Source organism: Numida meleagris, chromosome 3 (genome assembly GCF_002078875.1).
Source record: "Numida meleagris isolate 19003 breed g44 Domestic line chromosome 3, NumMel1.0, whole genome shotgun sequence".
Classification (NCBI taxonomy): domain Eukaryota; kingdom Metazoa; phylum Chordata; class Aves; order Galliformes; family Numididae; genus Numida; species Numida meleagris.
In genome coordinates this window covers 51,648,227-51,663,349 of record NC_034411.1, presented here as the reverse complement: position 1 = coordinate 51,663,349, position 15,123 = coordinate 51,648,227, and the positions used below count along the sequence as shown (strand labels likewise).

Below are 15,123 nucleotides of genomic sequence, written 5' to 3'. Positions count from 1 at the left end.
AAATAGCATACGGACCAGAAGCAAGAATGCTAGTCGGGCTGACTTGTGATTCTTAATACTGTTTCTTTCAGCTCTTGGCTGAGACTGCTATGTTCCTTCAGCACAGGCACATCCGTGTGCTATACAGGTAGTCTGAGTACGTACAAGACACTTTTACAGGGCTGTATACGCATTTTTCACAGTAAGAGCTGTGCAGTTGCAGCACTTCAACAAACCCTTGTCCCCTCTGGTACGTGGTTGGTATGCTTATGTGTAGCAGCTACTTACTTGGGATTCCCAGACTTGGTGACTGAAGAAAGAAGGCATTCCTGTTTGTGTCTTTCCATTATGATAGCGCTCATTTGCACCACTCGGAAAGATGCTTCACTAGCATTTGCACCTGCAAACCTACTATTTAGGAGACTCTGGTCTTTATCCCTCTTTGAAAAGAGGAAGAAAACATTCCTGGCCATTATCAGAGGCATTTAAAGCTGCATAATGATAATATGGACCACGTAAAGTGCTGGTTTCTCTTACATATGTGTGTAAAGGTTGGTATTTACTGCCCTTTATCTTATGGAAATAAATTGTATGGCATTTTAAATAACTTGCAAAATGTCATTGTTGGTTGTGTAATAAAATGTTCAGCTGAATGTAAGGGCGATCGGGTTTCCTTCATGCATAGGTATGTAAAATATCCACAACAGCTTTCTGTGTATGGGGTGTGTGTTTTTCTTGTTGTTTTTTCCTTCTTCCCCATTCCACCTTTCTTTTTACCGTCAGTGTAGGATGTTGTAGAGTAGAGCAGTTAACTATCAGGAGGTGGATGCTTGACTCCAAAGACAGCACATTGGCTGCAACCAGAGACAGATTCTGGGCCAACATGCCCATGAGTGGGACAAAAAGCTACCTGTGCATACAGTGCCCAACGCGCTTGGGAACTGTTCATTTAAGAGAGAAGGTTTGAAGAGGCAGTGTCACCTTGGGTTTTTATCTAGGTCTAAGGTCTTACACAGAGAAGGTGCTGCCACTAACTACGTGGTTGGCAACACGTTGCCTCCTTGAGAGACAGCTTTTCCTGAATCTGATTTTCAGGTGCACAGTCTCTGAAAGGCTGCAGCGTGCCATGGGCTGATCTCTTGAGTTAGCATTATAAGAGTTACTGTCTTAAGGAAAATAAAGAATAAGTGCAAAACCTGAGGGCACTACTGATGTAAGAAAGATCCTATCCTAACCAGTGTAACTTCTAGTGTAGGAACTTTCCATAGTGTTAAGATGATTTAAAGTCTACTCTGAGATTCTCTTCAGTTCAATCTTTTATTTTATTTCTACTTTCCTGTCCCAGTTGGAAATGTAGATAATGTTATTGTTCTACCCTGAACAATCTGAATTCGTGGAATTAGTGTTCGGTAGAATGAATTCTTCAGTTTCTGTTGTCTTTATGATTCACGGAGCCTTCTTCCTTTTAATGCAAATAGCATTGTGTTGGCAACTGCGTGTTTTTTCCTCTGTGGATCAAATTTGTTAGCAATCTTGTAGATCCTAAGACAGGAAGATGAAAGCCTTGTGTTCTGCAGTGTCTTAGTACGCACTAACAAGGTTTCTAAGGCCCTATTTTCATTTTAAGCACGTTAGCCTTGGGCGTTGAAAGTATAATCAAATTTTTACAGCGTGAGCCTACGGATTAGGAAGCTGAATCTTTCTGTCTAGGATTTTAAGCATATTCTATGCTTTCAAAAACTTATTTCATGTGCAAGTCGTGGGTTTTTCTTTGCTGCCCCTCTCCCACTGTGGTGAAACAATTAGACTATTTGCTTATGGCTTCAGTTTTAGACCTGGAATACTGCCAGGATTTGGCGTCTGACAAATGACATGTTTTGCCTATGTGAGGTCAGCAGGATTTCACTTGGGAAGGTTTTCTTAACTGCCTCTTGCTCTTTTTGTTGCTAATAAGAATTAGAGGTGTTTCCTATTTTCCTCTGCAACAGTATCTTGAATTGTTTTATTGTTTTTCATCTTGGGCTTTGATTGAGCCATCTCGATGCCATAGGGAGTTTCTTATGATCTGAACTGTATGCCACGTTGATCTCTTCTCAGCCTGACAGACAATGAAGTTTTTCTAGACTGCCTAAACCAGGGTTTTGCGTGGATTAAGCTCTGACCGCCTGCTTCGGTACCTGCTTTTCTGTGGCTAAAAGCTTGTGTGAAGTGGTGGTAGAACGTCAATTAAAAATACTGCTAGAACCTTTATATTCTTTAAATCAAGCTTTGGAGATGAGAAGCACAAGGATGTAATATGGCAGAAAGGACACTCAAAGGACTTTGCCAAGCGGTCGTTTGTTCAGGGAAATGACAGCTGCTAGCAGTCTTCTCCTTAGTCTGCCTGTCGTGTGGTGTGGGGCTTGTCAGAGAACACACCAGGGAATTCCTCTCTATCCTGCTGGTCACTGAGCCCTTCTGAGAACACAGAAATCAACCTTTACCACCGCCCCAAATGTCTTTGGGAGTTCTTAGATAACCAAGCAGTCGCGTTCCTCTGTGCTTATGGCCAACAGTTGAAGTGGAAAGCAGGGGACTTCAATTTTTAGTCTTAATGCTAAAGCATTAAGTTTCATGGGTTTTGCTTGTTTTCAATTAGCAGATAACCACTAAGGAGATAAAGATGAGTATCCTGATACTGACGGGAATTCAGTGCTTGGCCAACATCCTGCACCTTTTCTGGATTGAGAAGCACATCCTTTAAATGTCTTTGACTTGTAAAGTGATACTCATTTTACGCCTGCTGTGACGCTTCAGCCAGAAGTGCAAATAATTTGCACAATGCAAAACAGCAGATTATGAGCATATGTTTTCCCGAGGAGGGGGTAAAAAGGGATTAGAATATGATTAGGGATTTATTGCTGAGAGGGATTAAGCAGCAGGAGCTTTTTAAGGTCGCAGCTTCAAATTGCAGTCTTGCTGTTCTTGAGAATTTGCTATCTCACGTTGTTACCCTGTTTGAGAAACTTTTGGTTGTTCAGCTGCAGGAAGAAAGCCTTAAGCATTATCCTGTGATCCCAAGTGCTACAGTTAGTTGTAACACAACCTTTTACTTGACATTTGCCCTAGAGTTTAAATGTATATAATTAAATGGCTAGAGACTGCTGTGGTGTCCAGTTTTTGTAGTGAGTGATTCAGTTCCTATTCCGCTGCTTCCTGTTGTTCCTTCACACATGTGCCCCTGCACTAGGTGCCAGTGCTGCAGCTGTAGCAGGCTTTCTGGGTCTGTTAGCTCTCGCTGACTGTAACATGGCATTTATAAAATGCTCTCTGTAATTTGCACGTTGTCTGGGGCCTACGGGAAAGCTGAGGAGGACTTTTTATAAGGGCATGTAGCAACAGAAGAAGGGGAAATGGCTTTAAGCTGAAAGAGGGTAGATTTAAACTGGTTATTAGGAAGAAATTCTTTACTGTGAGGGTGGTGAGACACTGGAACAGGATGCCCAGATAGCCTGGCTGTGCTTCCAGGCTCCCTGGAAGCATTCAAGGCCAGGCTGGATGGGGCTTTGAGCAACCTGGTCTAGTGTGAGGTGTCCCTGCCCAGAGCAGGGGGTTGGAACTAGATGATCTTAAAGGTCCCTTCCAACCCAAACCATTCTATGATTCTCTTCTTTTTAAAATCCAAGCTACAAATCTTACTTGATTGTCTGAGTTTGGGTTTTTATCAGTTTGTTTTGTTTTGTGGCTGTTTTGCTTCCTTCCTTCTGAAATGTGGTATATTATTGCAAGTGGCATAGTCTCCTGTAGTGGAAGAGCTGGAGATAATCCTTTCTTGGTTTGCCATTATCTTGCTGCTCCTTAAACTGTTCCCTGCAAGCTTGGTTGTTGCTTTGTATCCTGATTAAATGCTAACAGACTTTTTCTAGTCATTGGTTAAACACTTGTCTTCCGCATACAATGCTAACCTCTGTCTTGCTCTCCTGTTATTGCAACAAATCTGGTTAAAGTGTTTCTTCCCTAGCACTTTAGCTGTTAATGAACTCTTGCCCTATATTATCAGTTAGTATCTGCTGTTATTGTGCTGAGTAGATTTTTATGAGATGAAGAATGAATGTTTACCAGGTTACTGCTTTTTGCTTCATAAGAGTAATCTGAAGCCTTTTGCCTTTAAAATCTCAGATTAAGTCCAGCTCTAATATAAATGGAAGTTTAATTATAAGTCTTAAATTCAATTTGGTCATTAGGGCTTTTTGTAATCAAAGAGATGGCCTGTAGGCAGCTATGTTGAATGCTTTGCGGAAACCCTTATTCTAAGGGGTTTTAAGCCTAGAGATTGGCAACTCTAAATTGCTCCCTCATTTAATCAGTAGCCAAATCCAATTCTGTGTTGACTAGGAAAACCTGCAGAACAATCTAGATAAGACAACAAAGTCAGTGTTCCAGTTAAGTTTGGTCTGATAACAAAAGCATAACTGGGGCTTAAATGTGTAGAATACAAGGGTTATGTTGGTGTATCAAAGAATGAAGACTGTATTGTATGCATAGTACTGTATTTACACTGAGTAATAGCTTTCAGTGTATCTTAAACAATGCTTTTTGTTTTTCTCCGTAGATCAATGTTCGTGTTGTTACTGTGGATGCAGAGCTGGAGTTTGCCATCCAGCCAAACACTACAGGCAAACAGCTGTTTGACCAGGTCAGTGCGGGGTTGGTATGGGCAACCATACTATCTTGTTGCTTAAGCTTAGAGTACATTTAAGACTGCTGATTTCTTAAGACTGAATTCCAGACCTGCCTACCTTTCTTTTCTCTGCCTCTTAATCTAAGGGCCCTTAAGTTCTCTCAATTCCATCACAGTGAAAGAAATAAGCAAAAATACCTGCAGGTATGTTACATTCTAGTGAAACCTGACTTCCTAGCAGTGTTGAATGATGATGTATTACAAGGAATCTAGAATGTCTAGACAACACAGGTAAGTGTGTTTAAAAAAAAAACAAAACAAAACAAAAAAAAAAACACCCCACAAAACACTTAACCACTTATGCTTTGAAATGTAGCTTAACTTTTGTTCATTTCTTAAATTCTGAAATAGAAATGTTGCCCCCCTGTGCATAAAACCTTTCAGAATGAGATCTTCAGATGGTTAATGAATGTAGGTGTAGATGCGTTCATCCAGAAGCTGAGTTGGAGTTGAGAACTTGCCACAGGTGTTTGAGTTTTCCAGACTACTAGAAAACCAGAAGGGTTTGTCCCCCATGCAGAAGCTACAGCATATCATGCTTTGTATGAAGCCCCTGTGCAACAGGACAGGGTAGAGACTTGCCCAGCCTGCCTCCAGAGATTCCTAAAGAAGTGGAGTACACAAGTTCTCCAGGGGACTTGGAATTTGGTCTGTCTGGATAGCATCTCTTCCCTCTAGCATGTCAACTGCAGCACTCAGCTTGGTGTCATCTGCAAACTAGCTGAGGGCGCATTCAATCCCACTGTCCATACTGCCTACAGAGATGTTAAATAACACCAGTTCCAGCATCAATCCCTGAGGAACACTTTCTCTTACTGTTGCTCTTCCTGCAATTGCATTAACAGTATACAGATCTGTTTGGAGACGGATCTACAAAGGTCAGGTAATGACAATTAAACTGAACAAAGAGCACTTTGTGGAACGTGATTAGTCTTAAGTAGCTTGCCTTTATAAAACTGATTTAAGACCTTAGTTTTAATTCCAGAAGTTGATTTTTCTGTTGAAAAATTAAAAAAATAGTAAAAAGAACTTACTTCTAGATATTTCTGCTGAAACTCTGAAAACTAAGTATTGATCTACATAGACTTCAGTTCCATGAATTTATGAAGTGCTACAGCAATCCCTTTGCATTTCCCCTTGTCCCCTGCTAGTCTTGATAGCAAAGGGTGGTTGTGCTTTAACTCAAGTAGGTGAAACTGGCGAAACAATGTTTGTTCATTCTGAGCTTTCTTCTTGGTACAGTTTCTCACTTCAGTGAGTTAACTAGGACTTACTAGGCTTTATGGCAGTGATGCAGATTCCAGTGAGAAGTACTTTTCAAACAAATTTCAAACAAGCCCAGGTTGCAGAAAGCAAAGGTACGAGCTGGGAGAAGGAAGATTTGCCTGCTGTAAGAGAAGATCAGGTTCAAGACTGTCTAAAGAACCTGAAGGTGCGTAAGTCCATGGGATCCAACGAGATCCATCCACAGGTTCTGAAGGAATTGGCTGCCAAGCGGCTATTCATCATTTGAAAGGTCATGGCAGTCTGGTGAAGTTCCCACTGACTGGAAAAGGGGAAACATAATCTCTCTGCCTGGCAAGATCATGGAGTAGATCCTCCTGAAGGCCCAATTAAGGCACATGGAAAATACAGATGAGGTGATTGATGATAACCAACATGGCTTCACCAAAGGCAAGTCATGCCTGACAAACTTGGTGGCCTTTTATGATGGATTTACAGCATCAGTGGGTAGAGGAAGAGCAACTGATGTCATCTACCTGAACTTGTGCAAAGCATTTGACACCGTCCCTCATGACATCCTGGTTGTCAAACTGGAGAAAAATGGATTTGGTGGATGGAACGTTCACTGGTTAAGTAATCAGCTGGATGGTTGCACTCAGAGAGTTGTGGTCAGTGGCTCCATGTCCAAGTGGAGACCGGTGATGAGTGGTGTTCCTCAGGGATTGATGCTGGAACTGGTGTTATTTAACATCTCTGTAGGCAGTATGGACAGTGGGATTGAATGTGCCCTCAGCTAGTTTGCAGATGACGCCAAGCTGAGTGCTGCAGTTGACATGCTAGAGGGAAGAGATGCTATCCAGACAGACATGGGCAAGCTTGAGATGTGGGCCCATGCCAACCTCACGAAGTTCAATAAGGCCAAGTGCAAGGTCCTGCACCTGGGTTGGGGCAATCCCAAGCACAGATAAGGGTTGAGTGGAGAGCAGCCCTGAGGAGAAGGATTTGAGGTATCGGTTGATGAAAAGACTCAACATGAGCCGGCAGTGTGTGCTTGCAGCCCAGAGGGCCAACTGTATCTTGGGTTGCATAAAGAGAAACGTGACCAGCAGGTCGAAGGAGGTTATTCTGCCCCTCTACACTGCTCTAATGAGACCCCCCCCCCTGGAGTATGCATCCAGTTCTGGGGCCCCCAACGAAGAAGGACATGGAACTGTTGCAGTGAGTCTAGAGGAGGGCCACGAAGATGACCAGAGGGCTGGAGCACCTCCCCTATGAGGACAGGCTGAGAGATTTGGGGCTCTTCAGCCTGGAGAAGAGAAGGCTGTGGGTGGACATTATAGCGGCCTTCCAGTACCTGAAGGGGGCCTACAGGAAAGCAGGAGAGAGACTTTATAAGGGCATGCATCATCAAGATGAGGGGAGATGGTTTTAAATTGGAAGAGGGTAGATTTAAACTAGATACTATGAAGAAATTCTTTACTGTGAGGGTGGTGAGACAGTGATACAGATTGCACAGCGAGGTTGTGGATGCCCCCGCCCTGGAGGTGTTCAAGGCCAGGCTGGATGGGGCTTTGAGCAATCTCGTCTCGAGGGCGGTGTCCCTGCCTATAGCAGGGGGGTTGGAACTGGATGATCTTAAAGGTCCCTTCCAACCCAAACCATTCTATGATGATTCTATGAAATAGAAATTTATTTCATGGAGGAAACCAAATTATAATCACTGAAGAACTCTGCAGTACACAGTACTACAAATGTGTGTTTAGCACTAGTTCCACGTTTAATTCCTTTTGATTTTCACTACTGTGAGATAGATTTCAAATATTAATTGGCAATTCGGTGAAGTATATCTGAAACACCTACATATTTTTGGAAGTAGCATGTAGTGTTTGACCTCCTGTTCCCTGCAGATTACCCTTGTGTTACTCCCCCAACCCCCTTCCTTTACTTTTTGGTTAAACCAAAACAGAAAACTCAGGTTTCATCTCTAAGGACACAACAATACAAATGACTAAAAGCTATGTTTTCAAAAGCAGTGGCTTAGACCAGAAAGTATAAATATGCCCTGTGCTTCTGATGACAATATTTCGTTCATATCTGTTAAGTGTCAGGGTCATCTCTGGCAGAAGAGAAACTACTTTCTTGACCTCCCACTGAGAAGCAAGAACTCCTGAGAAGGCAGGATCCTTCAGACCCAAGATACCTGTAGGCTACTAAGTTGTTCTGAACCGCTGAAGGTTGCTCTTGTTGCAGTGCTTGATGTGCTGTAGGGATGGGAAATCACTTCCTGAAGATTTGGTCCTTACCTCCTGTATCTTGGGTTTAAAACCTATGATTGGAAAGTTTTCAATAGCTTATACCTTGTCGGGGTGCACTTATATGCATCAGGAGGGAACTTAGGTAGAACTGCAGCGCAAACTTGGGCAGATGAAGACTATGTTTCACTTCAACTTTTCTGGCAGCCCTTCTTTTTTTACTGGGCCCTTAACTTGGATGGAGTTTGCACTCAGATAAAGCCTATGGAGCCAACAGGTTTACACAGGAATGGGGAGTGGCCCAACTTGAGCTGCAGAACCACTGTGGGAGAAAAAGACTGCTGAAGAAGCAGGCTATTTTTAAAAACCACGGTGTGATTTCTTCGTCTGGCTATCAACTAGGAAAATTACTCAGGCACTGCCCTTGTGCTTTACTGACTTTTCTACCTCAAATGTATGATTCAGAAGAGTCAAAACTCCCTTGTAAAGGAAAGGGAAAATAATGAAAACCACTGAATATTGAGTGCAGCTCCACTCAAGCCATACCTGTATCTGAGGTGTTCTGAGAACCCATGTAGTGGTCTTTGAAGCTGGCTCGAGGACGTCTCCTTGGGTGGTCCAGGCTGTCCTGTGCCTTTCTGCTAACAAGAGAAAGAAATTCCCATGGAGGAGAATGTGCCACTGGCAATTTCTGAGAGTGAACTGGCATAGCCAGTGCCTTGCAGGGCCAAGCACAAGCATGCAGTGCCCTGTGACCCATCAGCTAACAGAGTTTCTTAAAGCAACTGCAGTATTCCTTTCAAACAGGTAATCTGACCAAGAGAGCATCAGGAGACTGAAGAGTTGAAAGACTTCATTAAACAAACGTGAACTTGCCTAGCTCTGTTGAATGAATATGCCTTACACTTCAGTCCTGGTTTTGAGAGGTTCTTTGTCCACTTTGGTAGAATGGACAGGCTTAAGATTCGCTGCTTCATGCATTTTTGTTGTTTCCTCCAGCCTTGTTATCTGGAATATAAGAAGTACTTTGGTTCTTATCTTTTTTCTTGTTTTGCTGTGGAGGAAGTTTACAAACCTGTTTCTCAGAATACAGGCTAAAAGATTCTTGTCTTTGTTCTTGGTACTTGACACCAAATTCTGAAGCTTAGCTTAATATTTTTCCCTTCCTTGCCTTTCGGTTTAGGGAAGAAGCTGAGGGGTCCTAACTTCTGTAAGCTTTCCAACTGTCTTGATTTATAGAGAATGCGTACTTTTCTTCGTAAGAGATGTCCAGAGACAGTGACCTGGTAACTGCTTGATTTGTGCAACTCTTCATTCTGACAATGTTGCAACACTTCTTTTTGTGCAATAGGAAGCACCACACTCAACATACGCCTGCATTTCTGTTAGGTTGAGTAAAGCCTGATTCTGACCCTTAAAAAGCACATCTGGCCTTCAGAAAACTTGGTAGCTTTGTGGTAAAGCAGGCATTTGTGGGGAGGGAGGAAGAGGAGATTTAGTCAAGAAAAGGCTGAAGTATTTTCAGAGTCCATCTCTTTTTAAAATAAAATTTTTAAAAAAACGCCCTAAAAAACAGTTCTGGGGTTTCAGGGAGTGGAGAGTGAGGGGGATTATACTGATGTGTATGCAGCTTTCTTGGCCTGCTTATATCACTAGGCATTGTGTTGTCTGTTGGTCAAGATGGCATATAAAGAGTACTTTGCAGAGTGCTAGCCAGGATGATGCATTTTTTTCCCCACATCCTTTACCAACCCCTGGAAACTTGGGTACAAACTGCTGGCCTCTGGGTCACTGGTAAGCAAATTTAAAGGAAAATACAACAAAAATTAATACGGTATCCCCTAATTATTTGCTTTGGAACAAAATACTTGTGCTGCTCAGAAAGTGTGCATTTAGCAGAAAGTTTGTTCCAGTAAGCATTCTCTCCGGCCACAGTGTCTCCAGCAATACTTTAAATGGGGAGGGTGAAATATCCTTATTTGAGATCATAGCCCAGATAACCATGTAGGTCACTCTGACAGCTACAGTGGGCACAATAACACTTTGATAGAGCAGGTCCTCAGCTACAAAGCAGTATTTTTCAGCACCATTAGCTGTGCATTTGTGCCAATGATGAACAACAAAAAAATCTGTATCAGTAGAGGTGACCCCCTGTTTCACAGCTGCTGTGCAGGCATTGTTGCTGGGAAATGTTGCTCACACAGTCCATCTTTCATCAGCCCAACCAGGTGGAAGCCATAAGGCACCCAATCCAGTGGGTGTGGTAGGACGGTCCAGCCAAGACCGGCAGTATGCTCCATGGCCTTCAAACTGGTGTGGAGCTTGGCCTTACTATGTTGCAAGAGAAAGGATGTCCTCTTCTCTGGCCTGACTCTGGAAGTTTGAGCCTTCAACTTAGTTAGCGTCATGATGTAGCACTCAAGAGTTGATGGTTTCTCTGGTTTCCAGGAAATCACCCCTTTCCTATCCCAAAAGATAGCACACATCACTCTACCCATGGAAGGCTGTATCTTGAACTTTCTCTTCAATGGGGAATTGACATGTCGTCACTCCATGGACTGCTCTTTTGACTCTGGCTTGTAGTGATAGCACCATGTCTTGTCACTGGTAATGATGTGATCCAGGAAACTGTCACCTTCCACTTCATATTGGTTCAGTAGGTCTTGATGAACTTGCAAGCGGTGTTCTTTCTGTTCTTGTGTGAGCATTCTTGGGACTCACCTGGAGCAAACTTTGAGATGCAAAGTAGTTCCAAAAACCTCTTGTTTTTCACTCCGTTCAGCTCCCTGTGGTAATGCTCCCATTGCTGTACCAGGGGCTACTTTGCAAATTAACATCAAGGATGCATTTGGATGTATTTGCAGAGGATCTTCCCAGATCTCACCTCTGTGTAGAGCATGGCTTTGCAGGCAGATGAGCTAGCAACAAACTACTGGGCAATAGTAAGAAGCAGGTAAGAGTAGGAGGAGACTGGGGACTTCTTAGGCTGTCTTTTCTAATGAGGAAAAGGAACTTCTTGAAAAGAGGTCTGTTTTCAGTAGTAGTGTATGATCCAGGCAACATGGGTGTTTTGGGATCTTTTATCTGGTTGGTATTTGCAATGTGTGAATATAGCCAACATCAGCGTCTTCTACTGAGGCAACTGTGTGTCTTTGTTAACAAGATGAAGTTAAGAGATTGAAGAGGAGTAGGTTGCCTGCAGCTTCAATGGCTGTGGGATTTGTGAGGATACATGAGGGAGAAGTACTGGTGAACTGCTACCTACCATCACTTTTTTTTGACCTTTCTGTTACAGGTGGTTAAAACCATTGGTTTGCGAGAAGTGTGGTACTTCGGTCTTCAGTATGTAGACAACAAAGGATTCCAGACTTGGCTGAAGCTGGATAAAAAGGTAATTGCTGATTAAAAGTTAAAGCTTACACGATTCCTGATGTGTTATTGGCTGCAGCTTCATAAACCCTGTACTTGCTGATTATTCTTTAATATGCATAATTTAAGGATTGTTTGGGGGGAGAACTTTGTGACTTCCATGGGAGCTGTTTGTGTGAAGTGCAGTGTGGTGGAGACTCAGTCTTTCTCTCTGTATGAATGGTGGAAATCCTCACTGTATAGCAGCAGCTTGATACTGTACCTTGCTGTGTAGAAACAGCTGGCTTTCTGCTTCAGAAGGAACATCGTGACTAATAGCAGCGTTAGTCTCTGCTTGTGTAGGATCAGTTGCTGTGTTGATTTAAAAAAAAAAAAAAGTTGCTTCAAGTCTGGGCAGTTGTAACGTAGAGGCTCAGATGTGTCTAATCTGCTTTTGTTTGTGAACTTGCAATTCTTAGGAGGGAGTGAACTGTCTTTCGTGAGGGGGCAGTCAGTGACATACCTGCTTAGCGTAAGGGGGCTGATCTGTCACATGTATAGAATGCTAGACAAGGTTGCCATCTGAAGCAGCATGGTAAACCCTACATTTTTCAGAGGCTGAGATTTGCTGTACGAGCAGAATTTTACTGACTGAGTTTGAAATAACAATGCATCTCCTCTATGTTCTCATATGAGTGAGCAGCTGGAATTAAGGAATGAGAATAACTGACTATCAGTCACTTGCTTGATGCAAACTGCAGGAGGCCTGTGGGTTGTAGCCTTGGAATTTATTTCCCAGGTTGCAGAGGCCATTTCACCCTCTTTATCTCATGCTACTAACTAGCATGGCTAGCAGGAGATGCAGTAGGCTGAGGGTGGCTGCTTCACTCTGAAGTGACACCTATTTGTCTTCATTAGTGAAAGAAGAGAGATGGTTGGGAGTGTGTCCATACTTTTTTTTTTTGACTGACTTCTCAAATAATTAATATAGTGCTGGAGTGTGTTTAGCCTAAACTCTGCAGGGAGCTTTGTGTGTTTAGTTGGAGGTGAAAGACCGCTGTGAGCTGGAGAGTTCTCATTGTAGGGTACGGGCCCAAAGTATTACAGAAATGTACTTCTAAAAAACAAATACCTTTTAAGGCAAATGTCTGAAGTCCCTTTCTACGTGCAGAAGCATTTTTTTTTATTGTTTGCAGCCTTGTTAAGTTGTGGTGTCATCTCTGTCCTTAGGTTTCTGCTCAAGAAATCAGAAAGGAGAATCCCCTCCAGTTCAGGTTCCGTGCCAAGTTCTTCCCAGAGGATGTGTCTGAAGAGCTGATACAGGACATCACACAGAAGCTCTTCTTCCTTCAGGTGAAGGAAGGGATTCTCAGTGATGAGATCTACTGTCCTCCTGAAACAGCAGTGCTTCTTGGCTCCTATGCTGTGCAGGCCAAATTTGGAGATTACAACAAAGATGTTCACAAGCCTGGATACCTCAATTCAGAGCGTCTGATCCCCCAGAGGTAAAGGAATCAATTGATTCAGCCTCTTTTTTTTTTTTTTCCCCTTGTCCTCTAGTTATACAAAGTTTCATTGAAAGCATGTTATTTTTTTAACTGAACTGTAGATGTATGGTTCTATCCTCCTTTTATTTCTGTCCATTAGGTTAGAGTATGCTTTTACACTGTCTCTTTGGGGTGGTTAGGGAGAGGTAGATGGATGAGTTCAGCAGAGGAAATCTCTTTAGAGTTCAGCTGTTCTTTAAGCAGCGCTGGAATGCTGGCAGTGTGTGCGAATGTCTCCTCCTTAAGAAGAGGAGGTGTTGGTCGTGAATGTGCCCTCCCTGGAGAAATGCGGGTTACATGTTCTTAATCCCAATGTACTGTCCTAAAAATCCCGTATCTGCAAAACGTGTTATGAGGCTAGATAGTCTGTCCCCACATAAGATAAATATACGTTACGAGACAAGTGGCTTGTGTTTACACCTCATGATGATGCTCTGCACAGTATCTAATTCCAGGAAAAACACCAACTTCTGGTACGTTCTGAACAGCTCTGCTTCACAGAGCACATCTTTGGGCTGAACAGGATCTTCCTCTTGTTTCAGTGAGACTTCATGCATGGGGCTATAGCAGATATCAGCATCAATGAGTACGGCAGAACACAAAATCTAATCTTGCAAATATCTCTCTCCTTGTGTTTAGGGTGATGGATCAGCATAAACTCTCCAGAGACCAGTGGGAGGAACGGATCCAGGTTTGGCATGCTGAACACAGTGGTATGCTCAAGTAAGTGTTTTGTGTTGCTCCCTAGGCCTAGTTGCCTTGAGCTTGCCATTCTACAACATGCTCTGAAATAGACTCCAATAGCACTTGCGTGGGGAACTCCTGGTGTCTGTTTTCTAATCCAACATGGAATCAAATGGTGAAATTCAGATGGGTTTTCACGCTGGTGCTGAGAACCAGTGGCTTTCTGAAAATCCTGCACCCAAGTACAGTGACGACTTCAAGTGAATAAAAATAAAGGTGTCTCTCTAACTTTTAAGTTCATTGAAGCATTTTCATTGGCAGATTGGGAAAATGTAGGTACTGTATTTTTCACACTGACTGTACTTTGAGGCGAGGATGAACGCTGGAAGAGATGAGAGTTGCTAATTTTCTCTAGAAATACTAGGGCTTGGCAAAGGGCATAGGGTGTGTGTGTGTGTGCACAGAGGTAACAGAAGGAATAACTTCTGAAGTGAATCCCAAATGTAGAATGCCCAGTTTTAACTGCTGCATTTTGATATGTTTAGGAAAAGAGGTTTTTCTGTCATTGTCTTTTTCTGAGGACTCTTTACTTTCTGAGATAGCTTCTTATTTTTCCATGACTAACAGCTGTTCTCCTTCCTGCCTCAACCAGAGAGAATGCCATGCTGGAATACCTGAAGATTGCTCAGGACCTTGAGATGTATGGAATCAACTACTTTGAAATCAAGAATAAGAAAGGAACTGACCTCTGGCTGGGAGTTGATGCCTTAGGGCTCAACATCTATGAAAAAGATGATAAGTAAGGCTTTGTTTTCACTTCAGCCCTCGCTCCAGTAGATCAGGTGTGGGAGCAAAAGGGCATTTCTCATTAACAGAGTGAGGGCAAAGTTTAGAAGGTGCTTGTTGTCCAGTAGAAGGCGAAGCTGTGCTAGGAGACAGGCACTTCAGTTCATTTATGCTTTCGTGACTTTCCTCATCTTTGCAGTCTGACCTACTAAATATAGGAACAGATGTCAGCTGTAAAATGTCGTCTGGTAAAGCAAGTAATGGTTGTAGAGCTGAACCCTAAAATAAGGAGTTTACCGAGCTTCTCCTTTAGGTAGATTGCCAGGTATACCAGCAGCAAACACAATATGGGAACCTTGACAGGTTAATACATCTGCAGAGCTCTGGGACGTTAGGCCATCCGTGTACTAAAATTAATGATATATGCGTGTACAACTGCCAGTTTTTGAAAAAGGCAGGCATTGGGGTAGGCATGAAACCAACACCAGATAACACCAGAATCCAAGGAGGAGTTAACCTATATAGATACAATAAACCAAAGAATGAAATGAGGTCTTGCTGAGGTATGCATAATTTTAATCGG

At 42.8% G+C, this 15,123-nt stretch overlaps 1 protein-coding gene across 2 annotated transcripts in view; it reads left to right on the top strand.

Annotated features, from left to right (window-relative positions):
- The window catches only part of EZR (ezrin), a 36,472-nt gene that overhangs the window by 12,184 nt on the left and 9,165 nt on the right, over positions 1-15,123 (top strand). The window contains exons 2-6 of one of the 2 annotated variants that reach the window (XM_021392910.1): positions 4,571-4,654; positions 11,471-11,566; positions 12,754-13,028; positions 13,710-13,793; positions 14,407-14,553. In XM_021392910.1, the coding sequence (XP_021248585.1) occupies positions 4,571-4,654; positions 11,471-11,566; positions 12,754-13,028; positions 13,710-13,793; positions 14,407-14,553 (686 nt within the window). Of the gene's footprint in view, positions 1-4,570; positions 4,655-11,470; positions 11,567-12,753; positions 13,029-13,709; positions 13,794-14,406; positions 14,554-15,123 lie in introns of those variants that run through there. The other variant, XM_021392911.1, reaches the window with a different exon arrangement.